This window comes from Columba livia, chromosome 1, assembly GCF_036013475.1.
Source record: "Columba livia isolate bColLiv1 breed racing homer chromosome 1, bColLiv1.pat.W.v2, whole genome shotgun sequence".
In the NCBI taxonomy this organism is placed as follows: Eukaryota; Metazoa; Chordata; class Aves; order Columbiformes; family Columbidae; genus Columba; species Columba livia.
This window is the reverse complement of record NC_088602.1, coordinates 15,376,234-15,401,064: the sequence shown is the minus strand read 5'-3', so window position 1 is coordinate 15,401,064 and position 24,831 is coordinate 15,376,234. Positions and strand designations below refer to the sequence as shown.

General features: G+C 38.5%; 1 protein-coding gene across 1 annotated transcript in view; it reads right to left on the bottom strand.

The window, feature by feature from the left end:
* ARHGAP42 (Rho GTPase activating protein 42) overlaps window positions 1–24,831 on the bottom strand; it is a 165,909-nt gene that overhangs the window by 127,196 nt on the left and 13,882 nt on the right. Inside the window, exon 2 of the mRNA XM_065044178.1 lies at window positions 3,315–3,410. Within this exon, the coding sequence (XP_064900250.1) occupies window positions 3,315–3,410 (96 nt within the window). The remainder of the gene's footprint in view (window positions 1–3,314; window positions 3,411–24,831) is intronic.

Below are 24,831 nucleotides of genomic sequence, written 5' to 3'. Positions count from 1 at the left end.
TGAACAGAGACCTTCAGCAGTAGTATTGTCTCAAAAATAAGTTCATGGAGCTGTCAACTCAGTTCCAAATACTTATTACTGGTAAGAAAAAAAAATAATCACTTATATTTCAACTTTGAAAAAAGCTGAAACTTTTTTTAACAGAAATAATCACATCTTGACAGAAGAAGCCTTTTTCAGTGGTTGAACTTCCAGTGCTAAGGTGGATTAGGGTAGGTTTCCAATGCTAAGCCTGACATACAGATGTCTTTTAAAATCTTCAGCATGCGGTCCGCCTATGCATACAGCGGTTTTGTACAAAACTTATCAAGTCAGAATAGCACTGCAGACTGAAGTAAAACTTGCCAATGGCCTGCACTGCCGTAGATATTCTTAAAAAAAAGAGGTGAAGGAAGAAGGCGGCACAGAGCAGGATTCATCCACACAAAGCTGTCTTTGATGATAAGCAAACATCTAGCTTGTTGGGACATGTTAAAGATACGGACAAATTCTAGGTCACTGCTCTAGGGAGATCAAAAATTGAGCCTTACTCTATAAAAGCACACAGTATCATCCAAGCTCTGTTAGACCTGAATTTGATTCCTGTCAGTTTACCTTTTACTCTTATAAGCTTCTTTGATGTACACGACAATCCATCAGGCAGTGAGCGCTTTAGAAGCTAGAAATCCCTTCTTTGAAGCTCCAAGTGAAATAAATCAGCTGTCAAGCTTCAAGAACTCTGTTTTTTTCCTAGTTGTAAATGCCTGTTTAATGTCTAAACAATAAAATGTCTTTTCTTTGCTACATTTGAGCTACAGGTAAAAAAAGTTGTCTTTGTCCTCAGGCACTTCATTATTAAATGCAAAACCTTATGTCTTTAAAAGTTATTGATCAATTCTAAGACATAAAACTGAGACGCTGTATATTTAGTTCAGATGCATAAAATACGTACAAGTTAACTTTAACAGCCAAGAAATAACATGTAGAATGTCAAAGAGTGCATGTACACCATTCATTTTTTGTTTCTTTCCAAGCTGGATATATCTGAAGAATGTGTGTAGTTTTATATCAGAGTAGAAGCCACTCAGAGGCTTCTCTTCCCTACTTTTATATGTCAATAAAATTAAACCTCCCCGCCTGCCCCCCTGCTGCAGGTTAGGGTAAGGCAATGACCAAATACCAACCATCTTTGATGACAGTCCCCTACCCATCACAATGTTGTCAGGTGAGGATGAGAAAACCTTGCTAGGGAAAGCAAGTAGCTCAAAGCTTCTGTCCAATTATTAGTAACTCAGTCAGGAAAAGGGAAATACTGAAGGGAAAGGAGACTGGCTGGAAGGCTGACCCAAAGAGTTTGTGGTGAACGGAACCAAATCCAGTTGGCAGCCAGTCACAAGCAGTGCTCCCCAGGGCTCAGTATTGGGGCCAGTTCTGTTTAATCTCTTTATCAATGATCTGGATTAAGGGATTGAGTTCACCCTCAGTAAGTGTGCAGATGACACCAAGCTGGGTGAGAGTGTTGATCTGCTGGAGGGTAGGAAAGCCATACAGAGGGATCTGGACCGGCTGGATCATTGGGCTGAGGCCAATTGTCTGAGGTTTCTCAGTGCCGGGTCCTGCACTTGAGTCACAACAACCCCAGGCAGCGCTACAGGCTCAGGGAAGAGTGGCTGGAAAGTGTCTGGCAGAAAAGGACCTGGGGGTGTTTATTGACAGCGGCTGAACATGAGCCAGCAGTGTGCCCAGGTGGCCGAAAAGGCCAAGAGCATCCTGGCTTGTATCAGGAATAGTGTGGCCAGCAGGACTAGAGGAGCGATTGTGCCACTGTACTCAGCACTGCTGAGGCCCCAACTTGAATACTGTGTTCAGTTTTGGGCCCCTCATCATAAGAAAGACGTTGAGGTGCTGGAGAGAGTGCAGAGGAGGATGACGAAGGTGGTGAGGGTCTGGAGCACACATCTGACGAGGCGCAGCTGAGGAAACTGGGGCTGTTCAGCCTGGAGAAAAGGAGGCTGAGGGGAGACCTTATCACTGGCTACAGCTACCTGAAAGGAGGGTGTAGCATGGAGGGGGCTGGTCTCTACTCCCAAGTAGCAAGTGATAGGATGAGAGGAAATGGCCTCAAGTTGTGCCAGGGGAGGTTTAGATTGGATATTAGGAAAAAAATTCTTCACAGAGAGGGTTGTCAGGCATTGGAACAGGCTGCCCAGGGAAGGGGTGGAATCACCATCCCTGGAGGTGTTTAAAAGGTGTTTAGATGAGGTTCTTAGGGTCATCATTTAGTACTAGAGTTAGGTTAGGTTATGGTTGGACTTGAAGATCCTGAGAGTCTCTTCTAACTGTAATGATTCTATGACTCTATCATGCTATGACTTGAAAATAGGTTTTAATATGGGATATGCTTGGAAAAGCCTACATTTGAGTTCCAGCATTACACAGATATTTAAAAAAAAATACTAACAAGTCCTACACTCCCTTCTTCTATTGCCAACTTATCTTTTTAGAAGCAACTACTCTCTAATAACCATCTTTCTTCCTCTCGGAGATTACAGGAGAGACACGGGGGCTGTGTGGTACGTAAGGCTCGTGACACTGAATGTAGCCATTCCGAAGACAGATTATAATCCAAGTGCTCTAGCTGCTGCGCCACTGCCCAAAAGCATTACTGCAACCACTGCAATGCCTTGCGGTAAAGTGACGGAATTTCTGAATCCTGGAAATCTTTTCAGGATTAGTCTGCTGGGGGAAGACATTCTGATGATATTAAAGAGGCTTACTTACACTCAAGACTAGCTGAGCCGTTCGGTTCTGTGAATGCAGAAGTTCTGGGTGTGCGCAGAGGTGGAACATTAAGCAGCTAGTAAATTTTACCGGCAGAAGTTCACACAACTATATACTTAGGAATGCACAAGTTGTAAAGAACATATTCCTGTTTTAGACCCTTAAATACTTCCTGCGTCTTACTAGGCACTTAAGTGTTTTTTTTGCAGACCTATGTTGTTTCATAGGAAGCTGGTGCATGTTTTAGTATCCCAATGAAAAGTGGCTGCAAATTAAAAATAGCAGAAGAATTTAGACAATTCCATTTACGAAGTACTGCTGAATATTCTCCTCCACAATGAACCAAGCTATATCATAAAGGCATAGTTTGTGACACATATTTTTAAAGTCTTGCACAATTTCTACTTATTGAATTTTTCTTTCTTTTTTCACATGCTCCATTAAAAAAAAAAAAAAAAACACAGAAATTGCCCCTCTATATTCATAATACCATATTAAATACATATGTAACAATATAAAAACGTTACTGCAATCAGAGCACAGAATGTACTTACCAATATTAATTTCATCATCAGTTTCAGCATCTCCAATACACTCGAACTGGAAATCTTGTAGAGACTGCGAAAATTTTTGCACCGCCATGGATAAATCTAAAATTCAAGAAGAAGAGCAAGAAAATATCAGAACTACTCCACTACCACTTCACTGTAGCAATGTTCCCTTAATTTCTGCATGAAACATTTTTATGTTTACACAGTTTCCTCTCTACTATCTTTTTTGGACAATGACTTCATTCACATTTCAAAGTGAAAGTACCTGAGATATCCCAGAGACCTGCGAAACACATTGATGCCAGATTTCAAACATTAACACAGCCATTATGTTGACAACTGAAGAACTGTTATACTTCTTGAAAAATAAGAAATTACTGTAAGAAGTGAATGTCTAGTGGTAAATTGCATATGTAAGTAGACCACTGTTTAAAATGTTGCAAGATTAGGTCGCAGATTAAAATAAAGATTATGACAGTTTCTTTTGTAAAAATTGTCAAAATAATTACATTCTAACTATTCTGATACACTAAAACATTATAGTGTTATGTAAAAGCTTTGTAAAAACAAATTGAAGGGAAGAAAAAAAACACAATGTTTGCCTGTCAACTAAGTTGTCCGTGTATTCTGAGCACTATTTTCACTGAATTACACAGGGTGGATCTTCAGTTCAAAGAAACATCAAATCAATCCAACTTCATCTATATAATGGCACACACAGGGATGAATGTGATAACTAATGTATTTGGCGAAGACTTGAAATTGCTACCAGTCCAGATGAGCTCAGAAAAACAGCAACAATTCTCTATGTCCGAGATCAGGGGTGTCAAACTCATTTTCACCAGGGGCCACATCAGCCTCGTGGTTGCCTTCAAAGGGCCAAATGTAATTTTAGGACGGTATAAATGCAGGAGTAGTTAGTATCTATTTTATAGCTAGGAAAACTGGCAATTAAGGTTCTTATATCTGCTAAATCAAATCAGAAGTCATGCTAAGGATAAGTCATGAACAAAAGACAAACCATAAATTCTGGTTTAAAAGCATCATGTATCTGTCTCCATCCTTGCGGATATGGTCCGGGGCAACGAGCTCCACATGGCCCTGCTTGAGCAGCTGGGTTGGGCCAGACGACCTCTGGAGGTCCCTTCCAACCTCAGTCATCCTGCGATTCTGCAATTTCCTCAACCCTCTGTTATTGTAAAGCCATAAATACTCGTTTATTCAATACTGGACACAAAATCAGAAAGCCAACCTTTTTCTGCCCTTGTGGCCAGGAAGGCCAACGGCATCCTGGGGTGTATTACAAGGGGGGTGGCTAGTAGATCGAGAGAGGTCCTCCTTCCCCTCTACTCCGCCCTGGTGAGACCACATCTGGAATATTGTGTCCAGTTCTGGGCCCCTCAGTTCCAGAAGGACAGGGAACTGCTGGAGAGGGTCCAGCGTAGGGCAACCAAGATGATTAAGGGAGTGGAGCACCTCCCTTATGAAGAAAGACTGAGGGAGCTGGGGCTCTTTAGTTTGGAGAAGAGGAGACTAAGGGGGGACCTCATTAATGTTTATAAATATATAAAGGGTACAAGGGGTAATGGGATCAAACTGGAACACAAGAGGTTCCGCTTAAATTTGAGAAAAAACTTCTTCTCAGTGAGGGTAACAGAGCACTGGAACAGGCTGCCCAGGGAGGTTGTGGAGTCTCCTTCCCTGGAGACATTCAAAACCCGCCTGGACATGTTCCTGTGCGACCTCACGTAGGTGTTCCTGCTCCAGCAGGGGGATTGGACTAGATGATCTTTTGAGGTCCCTTCCAATCCCAAACATACTGTGATACTGTGTAATAAAACCTAGCACATAAACACACAAATTGGCCTAATGTCCCAAATCAAGACGCACACACAAAAATGTGTCATTTAAATTTGGACAATTTCCTATAGTAAGAACCATTCCACTATCCTGAATGAAATAAGGGTTGAAAAAAAAGAAAAATAATAATAATCTTTCAAACACCTCCAAATAAGAATCCACACAGTAAGGTGACTGATTTTTTTCTTTTAAAGGCAACCACTATAATGCAATAGAATCCCTACGAGGAGTTTGCACCAGCCCTGTATTTACCCAGTGCCCGCTGATCTCATGTTTTTACATGCAGCTTTAGAGAACATCAGTCCAACAAGAGAACCAGCAGTCTTTATACAATAGAGACATTAACAGATTTTTTTTTCTTGTATTATTAAGGATTTTCATATGCTTACCTGATAAATAACTGTGGTGTAAAGAACTGGGTAAACAAATTCTGTATCTTTTTGACAAAAAGCAAGGAAAAGAGGAAAGAACGCTCCCCAGAATTAACGCATCCTTGCTGAACGTTTCCTACCGTACTGTATTAACAAATTAGGTGCTAAACACAAAGTGTTTCTTGATATTTGTATGAAAACAAAACCAGATTTTTATAGGCTGAAGCACTCCCCTTCATGCAAATACAGCATCATTGATCTCTAAGTAACTGATTGTTCTACAGTTTTTAGAAAGATCTAAACTTGAACTTAACCATGGCAGGATGCTTTTGAGTTTAATGGAAAGAAACACAGCTTTATTGTTGGCTCTTCCACCAGGTTACTACACTGAGTCCTAGACCATTTCTATAGAATTGCTGCATAGCAGTTGATACCAAAAGGAACAATATGGCCTTAAGGTGACTGAATGAAAAAGATTCTATATTGCAAGTACACTGAAATTTAAGAATTACCCATCACTACCAGGAATGCAGATTTATTTCCTCTGGGCAGTCTAATAGCCATCCACAATGACCAGCATCTCTTTGAATGTGAAAGGAAATGAGGGAACGTGGACTCTCCCCATCACTCGTCCATGGAACAAATGTCAAGGGAATGGGAAACAAACGATAAAAATATCTAAGGTGGAGTCTCCATTTTATATCCCGGATTCGTCATATACAGATGCTGCTCTCTCTTTCACTGTGTCAGCAAATCCAACAGTTAACGCTTCTATGTTTTGAACGTGAAGGAGGCATGTTTAACTTAACTCCGAAATAGTGGGTATGAAGAATGTAGTAAGAATTACAGAGCTCATTACATAACGTGATGAAATAACCCAGAACAATACTATTTGGAGATTTCTTACTCTATATAAGACCTACTCTAACAACCTGAAAGTATTAGAAAATACCTTATTAAGGTTAAAGCTGTTTGGTGTAGCAAGGAATAAAATTAAGTTCCAAGGTAAGATGTTTCTCGTGAAAGTAATTTACAGGTTCTGTACAAAGTTAATTTTACTTGAAAATATAAAAAAATACTATTCTCAGAAAATTCCATCTTACTTGGACAGCTTCCAAGAGGCTGTAACACAAGTTACTCTGTGAGAACTCAAAGCTCAACATCACAGTTGAACCACCAACACTGGATGAAACAGTGCAATTAGTTATATTTATCAGTTTATTTCCTAGGAGCATCATCACTTTACTTGATTATAAAATTCACCTAATCACAGAAAGGACCAGTTGTGCAATAAGCAGGCCTCCTTTAAGACATACGAAGACTCAAAACTGCACTAAATCAGGTTGAAAAGCAACTGCCTCTTCAATCCAGCAGAGGCAAACAATATCACTACCATCTTATCTTGTCTGGACAAAAAATGAAAAGAGCAGAGAGATAGAGCAGAGACCGTATCCAGTGATAAATGACATCTTGTAAAGCGGGACATCCCAGAGTCTTAATGTCCCTGAGAGCCCTCAATACATCTCGCTCCTTCCAATCATAGTAAGGTAAATCATGCCAAACAAATCACCTCTTTATCATTTGCAAGCTATGTGGCATTACAAGAGTCACTCTTATTCAGCTTCTAACATGTACATCTTGGTAGTCATGTCCCTCTTTTCATGGAGTCCACACGAACTAGGATATTTCACTTAGCCCAGTACAGAAACTCTCTTTTGAATACAGTCATCCAATCTTGTAAGTTACTATAAAAACCTTATCAGCTTTATTGACTGACAGTGCAACTCTACCATCCAGGAAAGGACAGCTGCTCAACAAGTCTCAATGGTAACATAAATGTTGTTGCCCCTGCTCTTCTGTAGGCACTCAAGTAGAATAACCTCTCCAGGTGCCAGCAGAAGAGTGCAAACGCAGCCTGTTATCCCTCCGTTGCCAGAGGGGTGAATTTCTAACCAGCAATTCTGTTAACATTTATTTTGACAGTACTCACCTGCACCTTCCCGGTTTTCCTCAACTCCAAAGGAGGATTCAGTTCAGATTTGCAGTGAGCCATATAGTCAGGAGTAACCATTTCACACTACTTACAGTCAGTGGAAAGAGATATTAATAACTGAGACAGAGTAGCCTGTTTCAGTAAGGACTGAAGCAAGTCAGCTGGCCAGCAAGGGTTTTGGTTTGTTTTGTGGAGTCTGACAGAGGAAGTACTAAAAGCAGCAGACTACAATGTGACCGGAAACAATAAAAGGATAATTGCAGTTTAACCACAACAAAGTAATATAACACTGCTATTACATATGGATACATATAATACCAACCATCAGCATCATAATGCTAATGAAAGAATAATAAAAGTCATCATCCATTCAGGAAAGTCACAGAGGAATCAGGAAACACGTTACTCTATTGTTCTTCTTCCTGAAGGTTTGTGGTTTTGATCAAACTGCTTAGCACATATTTACTCAATAAAAATATGGAAAAAACCTCCGCATTATCCTAGAAGTCAGGTTTATTTAACATTCACTTTGTTTCAAATTTTTGAAAAGGAAGATTTAATTTGAGCTGTAATACATATTTTAGGCTTCGGATAGGGCCTTACATACTGGATACAGGATGATAAAATTATTAAAATTATTTAAAAGATTATAAAATTATTAAAATCCCTTTGTATTACTAGAACCCTTCTTCAACTTTCTTGTACTAGACTTGTTGAAGAGATCATAAAATTAGTTCTTTTACAGAGCTTTGAGTAGGAGGAGAGAACAATACATCACACCGAAGTGGTGAAATGATGGATGTTATTACCTGAAGAACAAAAGAACGAGTATCTTAGTTTCGGCACAGCCCTTCACAACAACAATCAAGTGCTACAGATAAGGAAGCTTGACAAGATTTCTCTAAGTTGGTAAGCATGAAGAATTTTTTTTGGTTGGGGTGGGGGAGGTTGTAGTTTGGTTTTGGCAGTCTGACTGGCTGGAAGAAAAGAAGAAAGCCCAAGCTTTTGACAGCGGTCAAACCAGCTTGAAAAGCAGAAACTTTATGCACTAGCAAAGGACCCATATCCCTGCCTTAATAACAGCCTGCAAGAAACTGCCCTCAGCAAATACATCAAAGCCGAAGTCTTTCCACTTGTTTGCTTACAAAGATGACTTCATTAGCAAATGGAGTTTCAATAACCAATACTCTTCCTGACTGATGTCAATCACCCTGGAAAAGCTTGGTATCATTCACTGGGTTAATAAAGAAAAACAGCAGTTGAAACCCAGTGAGAAGATTAAACACGCCTAAATGAACTCCTGAGCGCCAGCTGGAATGCAGCAAACGGGACTTCAAACAACAGACGCTCTGGCCAAAATAGTAACAGCAACATATCTGGTGATCTGACACAAAGCTAGTTGTTACCGTGCAGCTTCAAAGCCAGCCGAGCAAAGGGGCGACGGCTGCGCTGGCAGGATATTAGAGGCAATTCTTCCATCAGCTGAACCTCAGGACAGTTGAAGACTGGAAAGGAGACAACATACAGTCTCCTTCAGTGTTTCAAACCTCTGGGCAGTTTTGATTCTGCTGTCAGATATGACTAGATGCACTGCGGTACTTGATGAGCTGTATCATCTGGTTCTGCACTGATATACAGGTTTATTAAAACCCAAGCCACTCAACAGAACTGAGCACTAAGGAGCCATAATATGCGAGTAAAACAGCAGAAACTGAACAATATTGCCAAAGTACTTGATAAAACAGCGTGCTAAAATGCAGAGAACCATTTCTCTAGCTCACTGACTTTCACTCCTCGGTACCTGAAAATGAGTCACTGTTGTAATTTTTTGGTTTGGTTTTTTAATCACTGTACAAATAAATGTATTTTCAAGTAGATTTATAACAGAGACACTATTATTGTGAAACAACAGCTATAAGCATGATTTGCAGCATTCTTACTGCACCAAATGACAGAAATATTTTAAAATTCAGACAAGTGAAAAAGGCCTTTCAGTATTAGAAATACCTGTAAAACAATATTTAGCCAGAAGAATACTTGTGAGATACATGTCTCCTTAGGTAGATCATGACACACTTATTCACTACAAAGATGAACCAGGAACTGCCTTGGTTTTGTTGTTTTATATGAGAATGAGCTCCAGGGAGATGAGCTGTATCAACAGCCAGAAATAAGCTGGAGGAACAAGAACACCCCACTGAGAAGCACTGAACTTCAACAGCTTCTGTGTTTGCTACAGTCAATTTGATTGTAACTAGAACATGTCACAGTGGGACATCTTTTTCCACATCATCGACTGTAAACACAGCAGCTGGCAGTACAATTATATTTAGGCAGTATGAATTATTAAGTTGTTAAAAGCAGTGATCATACAAGACTGTGTATATTGCTACTATATTTCAAATTTCTTCCTGCCTAAGGGCTTTCTCATTAAAAATCCCAGCTTCACAGTTGGTCTTCATGCAGTAAACAGCACCAAAATGCATTTTCTTCACAATTTTTGCCTCTTTCCGCTCTTTGTCACTCACTACTGCTTTAAAACGAAAAATAAATTAAAATCAACAGCCATAGGTAACCGTCACACACAGAAAACCTTCCAATATTGTAATGTATATATGATAGCAGGTCAGGACAAACACAGGGACCTGTAAAGGACGTTAGCATATATCTCAGTACTCCAATTAATTCCCTCAGCTCTACATGAAGAGAATTCTGGATTTTGCTGCCAGAACAGGTTACCTCAGCTTAATGAAACAGCACCACCAGAACACGTCCATACCACCTGTAGTTAGAAAGCAATTTAAAATGCATGTTACTATGCCTTTAAAACATGAATGAAAATCTGTAGAGTCAGCTGATACCGCTTCTGCCATCTTTGGTTTCAAGCGGCTTTCAATACTAGAGCCTTTCCTACCACTCATGGTTCACAGATTATACCATTGCATGGGATATTGACCACAGCATTTCTATCTTTATAAGTCTATTTAATGACATATATACACACACACATTATTTCCTTATTTCTCAAATGCATTACTTTGTGTATCAAATTCTCCAATTGTCACAGGAAAACTCTTTTTTTTTCCCCAGATTTCTGCAGAATGATTTTATTTGGCAAACCACAGAGCAAGCTGGCAGAGGAGAGGCTATCTGCAGGGACAGATGGAGCTACTGCTGGCCACTTGCCATAATGCCTTCTGAAGAAGCCACAAGAAAAGACCACAAGTGAATACAGAACCCAGTGCCAAAGATTTTGCAGCACAAGGGCCATTACTCTCTATTGGCACAGTATTTCATTGTTGCTATCAATGAACTCTTTATCCTCTTTGCTATTTTCATCGGTGTGTATTCTTTGCCAACTTGCTATTCATGGAACCATAATAAGCAACTAAAATAAACAACTCCATACGCCAGCAGTCCCACATCACTTTTCCACCTTGGGCTCAACGGTTTGCTCCTAATTTCAGGGAAGCTCATTTCTTCCTCATAATCTCCAGAGAAAGGACATCAGCAGAATATGTCAACATGTAGCCCATGCATTGCTGCATTCCTCTGGGGTTAAATAAAGTGCTATAGCAGTATGAAATTTTTCAGTGTCGCCTTCTTACTCATGAATATTTCCATGAGAAAAGTGCACAATTTACTTTCTCATTCTAGGAAGCAGTGAGAAATCCCCTTGACCAAACGCCACAAAGTCCCCACTTTCTTAACACTATGAAGCAAGAGCTATTGAAAAGTCCGTATCTTCTACAAACTTCATAGCTATTCAGACCAACATTTTTAAGTCCCAACTTCCTTATGTTACAATCTTGTACAGTACTTTGGGTATTCTTACAACGTATCTATGCTTAAGCACTAAATCCAACACATTCTTAAAGCCACCCCAAGAACAATATTGACATTTAATGAGAGGGGTTTTTTTCTTTTAGGTCACATTTGCATGTTTACTTGATAAAATCACTGATTTGACAAAACTTCCCAGAAACATAACTGGTGAACCAAATAATGTTATACAGTGAAAAAGACAACGTTAGGAATATTCCATCCCTCTTTTTACTATTGCTCTCCTTACTCCAACTCAATTCATCTGTAGATGTGGAAACCTAACTTTATTCACTTAATCAGAAGAACATAAATAAGTGAATTGTAGTGCAGTATGCTGAAGCTGTAAATTCTATACAATGACTGAATTGTTTTGACTTTGCATAGTTATAAATATGTGAAATAATGAAAATGCAACAAAAAATGTATGCCTTATGGCCATCAATGTGGAGGACACCACACCGTATACAATGCACATCTGCTTCTCTAAATATAAGGCACATACATAACTTCATAACCACATGAAGTGGTGACATTTTATTTTGTTTCAATATTCCCAATACTTGTATTTTATTTCCTTACCTCATTGCTACAGAATCCTTTATTTCAGTATTTTAGTTTATAAAGACTGTTCAACAATACTGCTGTATTTGATTAGAAACCAAACTGACTATGCAGGGAATTGCTGGGGTCTATACCTTCCAATCAAACCATTTTCACAGAATTCATGCAACAATAAAGCCTTTACAAGTGACTAATCACATGGTTAAAAGCAGAACAGAAAATTTTCCTTTGCTACCAACTGCATTTTCTTTGATATTTTCCACAAATATGGCTAAAAGTTTCAGAAAGCATTTGGTTTCATTTTACTTTTGAAATTAAAGATTGGCTGTGGGGTGTAACTCTGATGCTATTCCTAGCATAATATTTTATTTTTCTAAACTACAGTCAACCAAAACACTTCTATACAATGCTGGTTTTGCAGATATGCTTATTTTCATTCAGTAAGCTTTTTGGCCAAGACCCACAGCAAGAATTCCAATATTTCCAATACTGGAACAGTGTAATAGTTCTTCTCTGTTAGAGAAGATTAAATCTTTGAAAATAAACTACATTTCCCTATTTTTTCCATTCACAAATAATCGAAAATCAGTATTCACCACACTCTTGTAATATTTTCCCTGCGTCTGTTGATAAAACTGTACCATAGTTCTTTATCAGGAAGATCTCAGCTCTTTAGCCTAACTTTTTAACCACTCAGTAAAGTGCATGAAACATACCTGAGAAGAAGCTAGGATTATATCTGATCTATATCCTCTTTGTTTAATGGTTTATCTGACCTTCGAGTTGCTCACTTTGGCTGAGGGCTGTATTCCAGTCTTTTCCTAAGCTTACTGCCTTTCAGTACATTTTGCTGCACTTTCCAGAGAGATACAGCTTGCTGGTCTTCAACTTCATATGTACATACATCAAAAGAGCATGGATCGTGGTGGCACACAAGATGTTGTAGCTGAGCCACATGATGGATCTTTTGTTCATGTAGTCTTTGTCACACATCAATTCTCACACTACAAGATTGTATTAATACTGGTTGAGGTGCAACACCTCAAGTTGGTGTAACTCAAGATTGCTCTAAAATCTCAGGTATGAGTGTACAACCTCCTTCAGATGTAATGTAGATAGCACACCAAGGCAGCCAATTCAAGGATGCTCAGCTACGTGGAAGTGTTTGGCCAACACCAAGCACTGCATGCATGCCAGTTTTCATCTCTTTTTCAAATACAATTAATTTCAAGTTTTTTTTTCAACAGTCATTTAAATGACAAACAACTTAAACCAGCAGCCTTGGTGTAAGATTACACAGAAATCCTAAAGGACTGGAAAAAGCCAGAATGTTAACTTCTTCCCCCTACACTTTTTATTTTGTTGTTGTTAGTTTTTACTACCTTCAACTATACCATTCTACTTTTAATTTCTTCAGAGTTTTGTACCGCTCCACTATCCATCCTAGGTTCCTCAGCTTTCTTCCCTGTAAATTTGCTTTGACCCCCAACATCCTTTCTCTTAGCTCCTTCTGGGGATTTTAAATGCTCTTTCATGATCTTCCACATTCTTCCCCCACCCCACAGATGTTTATTTCCCAGAACAGTGTCAGCCTTTTCCAAGGAGCTAGGTCCACAGCCCTGTCTTTCCCCTCCCCAGCCTCTTCCATCGAAACAGGGTTTATCAGGCTTGCTGCGTCATTTCTCACAACTCCCGAAACATCCCAGAGATGGCGAGCAGTGAGCAGGCGGAGAAGCACCACAAAAAAAGGCAGAGAGACTAAGAGCAGATGCTGCCAGAGGTTGAAAAAGCAAAGAACGACTTCCTGTCTGGCAACCAAGGAGTTGCCAGAAAAAATAATATGGGAATTCCCAGATTTCCAGTGCAATGTAAAATATTGGTGCACCAGACTGTCTTTCAGTAGTACTTTAAAATACAGTTTTCTCGGTTTGTTCTTAATTTCACAGAGTATCCAGAGAATTTTTTTAAATGCATGTGCCTATGAACAGACAGTGAAACACAAAGCAATATATGATAATATATTTAAAGCCTATGTTGCAACACATTCGTAAGGAACCACAGGTCTGACTACTTGGGCAAGATCAGTTCTGCCAGTTCTGTGTTGCATATGTGCGTGTGTAGAATGAGATGCAATTTCCCCACTACCACCCCTACCCAAATATGTATCCAGTGGGTAAAATAAAAAATGGGGTTAGTCAGTTCTGGCATGAACAGAGAGCTATTAAGAAACTGCTTCTAGGAAAACCAAGAATAAATCACTGCAGTAATTATCACGCAGATCTTCAGCTGTAAAAATTTCTGCAATATATCTTTAAGTGCTTTTATGTGCCATGATTTTTACATTAAGTAGATTCCCCTGTTCTGCGAAAGAGCTGCTGGAGGGAGAATCGGTCACATTGGCCTGTGCGGGACGGCGGGGGAGGGATGAAAGGAATGAAAGCAGTTATCAAGGCATTTGTGAGTAGTGAGCTCTTGGAACAACATTAGAGTTGAGGGTCATGGGAAACAGAAGCTTTGCTCACCCTTCTTCCTGGCAAAGTTTTCTGCACTTGGGCAACAAAGTAGAATGTTTTGTAAGAACAGGAGGAGGAGGAGAGGGGGAAAAAATTAAAATGTGTATATTTAGCTCATTAAAGAAAAAAGTACCACGACTTCGCTTTAAAGGAAATGAAACACTTTATATATGAAATTCTTTTGGGCTCTTATAGCTCAGGAATACACTACTTGATTAGATTCCTTTGATCAGACAACTAATATCACAGTCACATGAACTTCAGTATTGCACATGGTTGTGTGAGGTTTTTTGCTAACAGACACACACAAACAGATGTAACATTTGTTTAGAGAGTCAGATATACACTTCCAGACGGGGAAGACAGAACTGAGACCCCATATCAAGCAGGATTTTGTCCAGTAAAGTTAAATAGGACTAAACATCTTTACCAAATTTGGCCTAAAGAAGTTTCTTGCATTCAAATAGTCTATCATAGAGCCAATTCACTACAGCGCTACTTCTCACTACTTCGGGAGAATGGATACTCAACACATAAGTTCTATATAGCAAACGAGCTTAATATGCTAGCTAAACCCTCTTCTACCTTTAAAATATGAAAGGAATTCAGAAAATGCAGAGATGAGAGCCATGAAAGCACTTAAATGCCTTAAAGATAAATTTCTGAGGGTTTAAATTAAATCACTTGCAGTATCCCAAACTCAGAAATCTGATACCAAAATACTTACATTTTAATAACAGGAGAAAAACCAGCCAAATGAAATATGCTTCATTAAATAAAGAACTGCACAACTACAAACCTGTTTCACCAGGTGAGCTCCTGCTCTTACCCCTCAGGAATCAAGAGTTCCCAAGGAGTTTGGAGTTAACTCCAATTTGCATGTGACTGTTTCCTTAACAGTTATGAAATAGTTTTTGTATCTTAAATACTTGGCAGTCTTATTGCTTTCAGCCAGAGGTGGAAAGATGAACCCTATAAAAAGCAGTAATCATATGAAGTTTCTCTCTATGCATGAAACTATGTCGAAGAACAAGCTCTTCATTTGCTACAGTAAAGAGGTAATTATCCCTTACATTCATTTCATTGGACACTTTTACTTAATTAATTTCTCAGACAAAAGCAACTTTAATGATCTTCTGCTGAAGTCTGCCTAACTTTTATTAAGTCAAATATCTTGTAAGAAGGACCAAATAGGTTTTTACATATTTCATCTACTGGGTTTTTTCAGCTTTTAATTCTCTGGAATTTTGTTCTGCTTTCCTGTCAAGAAAAGATTTAGGAACATACGACAACATCCTCTTGTTATCTTCCTGGCAGAGTGCTATCCTTCAATTAATACTCTTACCATCCATTAGTACTAGTAGTGTTTATATTACGGCATGTGTAATGAGTTCTGAACTAACTATTATCACTCATGTATGAGACCTTTGTCATTAAAACAGATAAACAGTAACTAGGTTGTTTTATTACTCTATGCTCAGGTCCAGGCAAGAAACAAAAATATTAGTAATTATTTGAAATTTGGAAAAAGCAGCAGAATTATCATTAACATCTTTCCATCAACTCATGAGAGACCTGCATTTAAACATTATATACAGATTTTTGTCTTACTCCTTGACACCATCCCAGAGTATCTGGGAAAAGCACAGGGAAATGAGGTAAAGGCAAATAATGGTAAGAATATCTTGTTTAAAGAAATGCACTCAGCCATCACCCTGGAAAAGACAACTGGGGAGCCCTAAAAGTTCTACAAAGCTCACAAGCGTTACAGAAATGGTGGCTGTCTCTTCCAAAGTGAAAACAAAAGGGCATTAACATAGCAAGAAATAAGCTCAAAACAAAGAAAGAAGATGCTTTTCTTCGTAAAATGCATACTGAAATCATGAGGCTCCCTGCCACCGGATGCTGCGGCTATCAAAAATTCTATGTATGTTCAAGAAAGACCTAGACAAGTTCATAGGAAAAAAAAAAAATCCACTGAGAGCTATTAAAGCCATAATCCTTCGCCCAGGAAATCTTCAAGCCTCAAACCGCTGGGGACAGCGGAAGCTTCTCCACATTCTGCCGGTTCTTATCCTCCCCTCGGCAGCCCGTGCTGTGCATGAGAGACAAACCAGTTCCCAGCACAGCACTCAGTTGTATCTAGAGACAGGATATAACACCAGATAAGCCTCAAGTCTGACCTTGCATGGTCGTTCTTCAGCTCTCTGTAGGAAGATTTGGATGTGTATGTTTTACTATAGCTTGATTGACTCAAGACACCATTAGTTGATGACCACCATCTGCTAGCAGGATGTTCTCACTCTCATGGATGAGCCAATAGGCCACCATAGGTAAGCTCTCTTTAGCCACCTATCTAGGATCACCTATTTTTGCAATGAACAACAACAAAGGAAGAAGAGCTGACTTAACACTGCAAAATCAAGGATCACGAAGATGCTCTATCTTGCTGGTTGAAGCATGGGAGATGTTCTCCAGGGGAGGAGTGATGATGGACAGCTGGAGGCTGTACCATCTTTAACTGCTCCAGAGCCAGAGGAGCTGGACCACTGTGCCTTTAGTCATATTACAAGGCTGTAATTCTTCCAGCAAAGACTTGTTTATTTGTGCTATGAGGAATGCTAAGCATAACTTTTAACATTAAGAATAACTGCATTAGCAAATAAAGAGCTGTCAACAGTTGATTTGGGCTACCAAGCCCAAATGGCTTAAATGAAGACTGATTATACAGCTTTACTCCTTTAACACATGTATTATCTTCACCCTCCTCTTTTGAAACTTTTCCTAACTTATTCTTAGTACGTGGATGGCCCCTATGTGGACAGCTATTCAATACTTGATTTTGTCCTCAGAGTTCAATATTATTCTTTCCTCTTCTCCTTGCACTATGGCTTACTGCATACCATCCAAGTCCTCTAATGAATACAAAATTATCTCAGCCTTCCTGCAATCCAAGTCTAGGAAGACAGTAAAAGGAGGATATGTTCATGTCATACAGAGCATCATTACCTTATTTGACAGACAGAGATGCTGAAAACAAGACTGCCCAAGGCCACACACTGAACTGGTGATTAGGCAGAGCCCTGTGGGTCCCTGCTTCATGCCCATTATTCCAGATGCCATTCCTTCAGAGCAGGAGATACTAACCAGAGCTGGAAAGAATGCAGCTGCTCACACTTCCCAGTCCCCAAAAGAGCTGCAACTTTTTTCTTCCAATGTGGCATAATTTTTAAAAGTAGATTTTTATATTAAAAGGAGAAAACAAAATCCAAATTTCATTACAAAGTAAAAAGCAACACAATCTTGTTTTGACCCATTTAATGCAGCCCCTACAGAACGCCCAGTTACTTCAGCTGCAGCAGTTAGTGGTGTGTATCTGTTTGCAGTCAGTCTCTAGGAAAATGAGGAACACACCACAAACAAACATATTTGGTTACTTAACAGCCACTTGCTAAACTTTAGTTAAAACATCTTTAAAAACACAAAAGAAGAGTGGAACAAGAACAGGACAGAACAATTAAGGTTTGCACAATTAAGCTCTGATGTTTCTTAATTAGAACAGTTTACATTTTAATAACTTTAATATAGAGTTTTTGCATAAAAAATGTTTCCATTAGTTTTCAGGTGCTACAGAATCTTATTTGTCTTTCACAAAATCATGTTAATTCCCACTAATTGAGATGAATTCCCACTAAGATTTCAATCTAAACTCATCACAGCTCGATCTCAAGAATAAATGCTCAAGGGAATATTGAAGAGATGGGAATAGAGAGCTTCTTTGCTTGCATCTAAGTTCTAGAGGAAGTCCAGATGGGTCTTCTCCAAGAAAATGGGAAAACTTCCTTTTGAAAAGATACAAAACAACACTAGAATAGCTGATAACAATGCTTTTGGAAAACATCCACCAATTTTGTTTCCGCACACAGTGCAAAAGTTTTAATAATTAAAAAATTCATCAGGAAGATGAAGAAAAAGATCGAAATATTCTGAGCCTGAAGCAACTATTTGTAATGAAGTTATTAATACAGCAAAATTTGGTGTTTAACCAGAGGACTGTATTTTTATGCAAAAACTGACTGCAGAATGGCCCTGACATCACTATAACATCATTTTCCCTCCAGCATGCCACAAGAAGCTGCACTTGGAGCACAAGCTCTGCATGACTCACAGCTCGTTGGCTGGCTGGATTTCCATTCCAGCACACCCTCCTCTCCCTTTTCTCAATGAAAAGCTGCTTAAAGGAGTTGTAGATTCCATTTCAAAAGCCCAGCAGTACTTAACATACAGGCTTCTCTACCCTCCATTTAATACCAGTGGGAAGATTTCCATTAAGTTATGCTTTTCATAAAAACATGGGAAACACTAGCAAGATCAAAACCAAGCAAGTTCTGTAACTGGATGCAATTCTGAAATCATCAATTCTTTTTAAAACAACTGGAATTCTCGTAGGGGAAAAAAAGTTCCAGTTAGTCTAGGCAACATTTGTTGTTTACAAGGAGCAATATGAACCAAACTGGCAAATCACAAACATGGTAGTCTCAATTTTGGACACTGCTTTCCAAATGCAGTATTTCTAACTCTCACGAACATTTAAAATGCTTAACTGCAATGAATCATCCTTTCAGAGATCAATGTGTATTGACTGCAAATCTGCTTCATCTCCAGTTAAACATGTAAGTAAACACGAATGCGAGAACATGATCTCTGAATCACTCAATTGACCACACGAGTAGCCAAGTAAAACACCTTCTTCTCAAAACACTCATGTTTGCTTCCTTGACACAGGCAGAGTACATTATAATATTGGCTGCAAGAAGAGAAAAACATAGCACTAAATAGGTTATTTTTTATTACTTTTAATTATTTTATTTAAAATTACAGCATCCAATTAGCATATGGTTTTATAGATATCTTCGAGTCTCACATGCAAGGCAATACATAGTTTCTCCTAAGGAGTCATTCTGCTTTGTTAATTGTTTCTGAATTAAGGACCCCCAATCTAGGCACTATCAAGAGAGACCATAATGACTCCTGCTGACTGTTGTAATAGCTTATTTATTAAGGACAGGGATTTTCTGGCTATCTAAAATACAATGTATCATAGCATCTCTTATCAAGCTCATCACGCGCAAAGATAGGCTTGCTAAATGTTTAACAAGCACCTTTCAATACCAAACAATACTCCCGAGATCCACTCTGCACAGACAATAACCCAGAACACTGATGTAATCAGAGCTACCTCAATGCAAGATGGTCGTGCTCACCACTTAGCAGCCAAAGAGCTAAAAAGTTTAACTTTGATATCATTCCCTCAAGCTAAACACACAAATTAATCTTGTGTGTTCTGCTGTCCATTTTTATAATGACTGGAAGAGAAAATGAAAAAAGATCACTGTGGAATATTAACTATAAACCGGGTAAAGACTGTGCTCAAAATTAGTGTAGGAAGCAGTAACCATAAATAACACGGATGAGAGAACCAATATGAAGCTTGACATAAACAGACTCATTGAGCGTTATTTTCCTATTGGTTTTGGAGGCCACTGAGAGACACACATAATTACTAAGAACACCAACTAAGTCAAACAAAAAAGGTGACTTACAGTGCCCTTTTCTCAGTAATGACACTCAGGTTGCCTTTTTTTTTCCTTCCTCCTCCTACTTCCAACACGAAAAAAGAAATTTCTCTTCCCTGAAAGGAAAACAAACTCTAATAATAACCCTCAGAAGTTCTGCCTTTGCAGCGAAAAGTCAGTAAAGACTTCAGTTTAAGAACTCTGCCTGAACTGAATTGTCAGTGGCTAAGAGATGCTGCTGCTGCTAACTTTACTTGTTGGTGTACAGCTTCCCAAAAATATACCCAATAAAGCGATTTTAAAATTCATTATTTTCATGAATGAATATAAAGAACATGTTTCTGGATGTGAATAATACTCAGATCCTCTTTTCCCCATAGATAAGCAAAACAGAAGGCTTCAAGACCGTTCTGGCTTCTTAAATCTATTAGCCTGAAGTTCTAGTAACTTTAAAGTGTATGCGTAAATTATTATTGCAAGAAAAATTAAATAAGAGTACATTTACTGCAATAGCATAGAACAGTACGGTTACCTGAATATTTCCTTATCACTATCATCTGCGTGACTGCAGCATGGCCTGGTAGAACTCTTCCCAATAAAACTTATCGCTGACACAAGTTATTTTAAAATTAAATGCAGAAGGCTATGCAACACAGATAATATTTGAAGTAACAAAAGATAACATAGGGAAAAAAAAATAAATCCAAAAACCAACAAGATACCATTTTTAATTTGAACAAGAACAGTACAGTAACGGAATAACAGACTTAGCATTAACTGGAAATAATGCAGAGAATGAAGACTGAATAAAATTAAGAGTAATGTAACAAACTCAGAGATACTACAAATACCATATATAGCCTGCATTAGAAAGTGATAGACACCAAATGTGTTACCAGGTCATTAAAAAAGCATTTTATCATTTAATTAAGCACTGCAGGAATCTGTATGCGCAAGTGACAGAATAATTTTATAATTCTGTATTTATGTTGAAAACTTTGATAAATACTTCCATCCTTTTCAGACCATGTTTTCACCATGTTATAGGATCATTCTTTTTGCTATGGAATTTCAGATTTTAAAAGATAAATGGAAGAGCAGAGCTATTAAGTGTCTAATAGTACAAGATTCTGACATTCTTCAAAAAAATTCCTAGTGATACACCTAAAGGCCATAACGTGGAAATATTTTACCATATATCATTCATCTGGGTGTTTACTCCCCAGGTATGGAGAAAGTCTGGCATATTTTTTAAGTATGGAATTGTTAAAACAAGTTTTTTTCCCCACAAGGCATAATTTATAATTTTTCCTCAGGATTGTAGATTGGAAAGGAGAACAAGTCCTGAGAATGAATTCTGAATCAAGAAGAAGAAAGGAAGTCTAACCTTTTTCTGAAAGCACAGCAGGAATATGGATATCTACTAACAGTACACACTGCACTGTCCTCATTAGGATTTCTTGAACCATCAGGTTTGGGCAACCTCTGGTACCTGAGATGGTTTTTCCTCCTCCCCTGTGTCTGGAACCCTGAAGACTGAACCCAGTTGATATTTTCTGGTTAGTTTAGAAGCCCCAAAGTTTTTCCTTTCTTCTTGAGCCCCTCCCAAACCACCTTTTCAGATAGATGAGGTTCTCAGAGACATGGTTTAGTGCCAGGTTGTGGTTGGATTTTATGATCTTGATGTCTCTTCCTAGCAAAATGATTCTATGCTACAATTCTATATTTCTCCATTTTCAAATGCTAGCACTAATATTGAGTTTCTCACTTCTGGGAAACATCACTTTAGTCCAAAACCTTTCCAATACACAAAGGAAACAAAACTAGTTTTCTAAGCTATGGTCATCTTTCCAAAAACCTACCTACTTGGACAATGGCTATTCACAGTAAATATTTTCATTGCCCTCATCTGAACATAGAACTTACAGAGAGTAGCTGCCGCTTCTACAGCGTTCAGTTTAATAAAAAATTAATCAGAATTGTGAATTGTAAACAGGAATATCCCTCACACAACACAGACTAAGAACTCAAATCACTTCTCCCTTAATGTTACCCTTTCAAATACTTGCAGATAGCTACTGAGACACTCTCAAGTTTGATTGAACTACTGGCAAGAGGAGGAAAAAGAATTTTTAAAAAAGCGCATTCTGTCCATAGGTTATTCTTTTTCTAGGAAGGGTGTAATGGAGGAAAAAGAGAAAGAATTCAAAAGCCAAGGGCCTTGAAACCAGTTTTTAGTGTTATTTTCTTCAATACGGGATTTTGACCACCAGTACCTAATGATGAAAGGTGGCTGCCTGCACCACTCACACTCACATTCCACAGAAAAGGTGTCAGACAATCGCTGCAAAAAGATCGCACACAACTGCCCCCAAAATACTTCACATATTGGAACTGGTATTGATAGGAAGTGTTTCTACGCATGGACAAAAACCAAACAAACAACAAAAACCCACAAAAACAACCCCACACTATCAGAACCAGTCAACTTAATATGACATCAAGGAAGACTATTCCCTGACATGAACATAACTCACCTGGATGGAAAAACAAACACACAAGAAAAAGGAATATCAAGAGGTGCTCACATAACAGCTTTCAGAAATATGTATCTCTGTACTTGAAAAGTCACATTCCAGTAATTCCTATACAATCCTGAAAATTTCCTTAGCAACCTGTGTATTCCCGGTATATTTTACAAACGAAACAAAACTTTCAGTTTAAGGATGCTATGGCAGTAGCAGAGCCATAGAAAAGGTTGCAGAAAACTTCTCTTGAAGATTCAGTTCTGTTAAGTAATGAACACAACAAAGTGCATATTCCAGCTGAGTGAGGGTATTGGTCTTGAAAGGAATACAAGAGGACATGGGCTTTAAGCCAGGAAAATATTCAAGGATCTGGAATCTCACAGGAGAGACCTACCAAACTGGTTTCGCAACTGCCAGTGCACAAAGACAGCAACAAGTACTTAACTGTGGCAGCTTCTCATAACGGAATCAAATTTTAGTAGATTTTCTGTATTATCACTATTGACATCTCTCTTTTCCACCAAATAATTCCTTTCAGGATATCAAAGAAGCCTTACTATTTACCAGAGCCATCATGGAATCTGGAAATCAGATTGGAAAAAGGGTGTTAACACTGAATAACATATTTTGCTGCTGAAATAGATGGTTATAATGATATTTATAATCAATTTCATTTTTTCCTTTCTTGGAAAGCAGCAGAAGGATGTCACAAACTTAAATGTCAGGGAGGTAAGAGGATAGAAGAAAATAAAATTTAGGAAGCGCACGCTAACGCACATGGAAAAAAATTATCTCAATTACATCCACGTAGTGATCGGATTTACATTAGCTTTAATACGCTGCAAAGATTTTGTAAAAGAACTGTCTACAGTAATTCCAATGTCAACTCAATGATGAGGAACAGTCAAAAATACCAAGGCTAATTAGACAAAGAGAGCACAAAGTAGAAAATATTATTTCATGCATTCACACCTCAAATATTCCATGATGTTACCATGAAAAAGGCACAAAGAAGGTTGGCAAAAGACAACCAGAGGGACAGATTTGATTATTTAAAGGCAGAAACTAACTAGACAGGAACTTTTCAGAGTAGCTGGGGAACTAAACCTGCAAGGAAGAAGAAAGAAAAGTTTTAAAACAAACAAACAAACAAAATTACACACACACAAAAAAAACCCCACAGATGAACAGCACCGGCAATGCATGGAGGCAGCAATCACTATTTTTCATAGAACAGAAATCAGCATCATCAGACAAAATAACCAAGCAGCAGGCACAGGACAAAGGAACTTCCGCCCCTGCAGCACACACATGGTGAAACTCCTGGCTGGCTGCCACAGGCTGCTGTGGAGCCCAACAGGACACCTGCACTCAAGCCCCAGGTAGATAAAGCCATTTCTGAAAAGAGGTTATTTGAGGACAGGTGAGGGAACTCCAGCAGGTGGCTACTGCAATTTAGAGGTTCTCCTTGTCTGATGTATTTTAGATGCTGAGTACTTTTGCGTGAATCACCAACTGGCCAGTTTTATTCTGGACGTCTGAAGTGCAGAGATGCCAACACATCTCTAAAGCAGCCTCATAAAATCTGCAATGTGTATTTTAGTAATAACAAGATTTCATTACTGACTGAAATAATTTGTTCCATGTAGAAACAATCAGGTTTTGCAGAAATGGAAAAGCTGTTGAGTCTTATCATTTTAAGGTTTTTTCTTACAAAAAAAAAAAAAACCAAAAATCAACCACACTCTCCTTATACCTGACATCCTTCAAAGAAGCAGAAACCAGCTTTTGGAGAGACCCAATTCCACATAGTAGCTCTGGATCTCGCAAGCAGTAAAAACACCATCAATCCCTCCTCCTGAATTTCTCGCACACAAATGCAATCCTTATATTGGAATTAATAAGGAGTTAATGGAGGATCAGACTTCATATTTAAAGATCCAACACACTTTTAATAAAATTTAAGAAAACAGTATGACAAATTTTCTACTGGCTAGTATGACATACAGCAGTATGGCAAGTTCTACTGCACTAAGTATTATCTGAATGCTCTAGCTCAGGAAAAAAAACTCCTCCTATGCTATTTTATTTTAAAGGTATTGATCATCTAAGATCCCACTCCTACACTAAAAAGGACTTTTTAGAAATACCCAAATCAAACAAACTACAACAACTTTAAAAAAACCTGTATTTAACACATTTATAGATAATAATATTAAGATAAACTCCCAAACCCACAGGCTTTATTTTACTGTGGGACAACTGGGACGAGAAGAAAGCAAAAACTGGACAT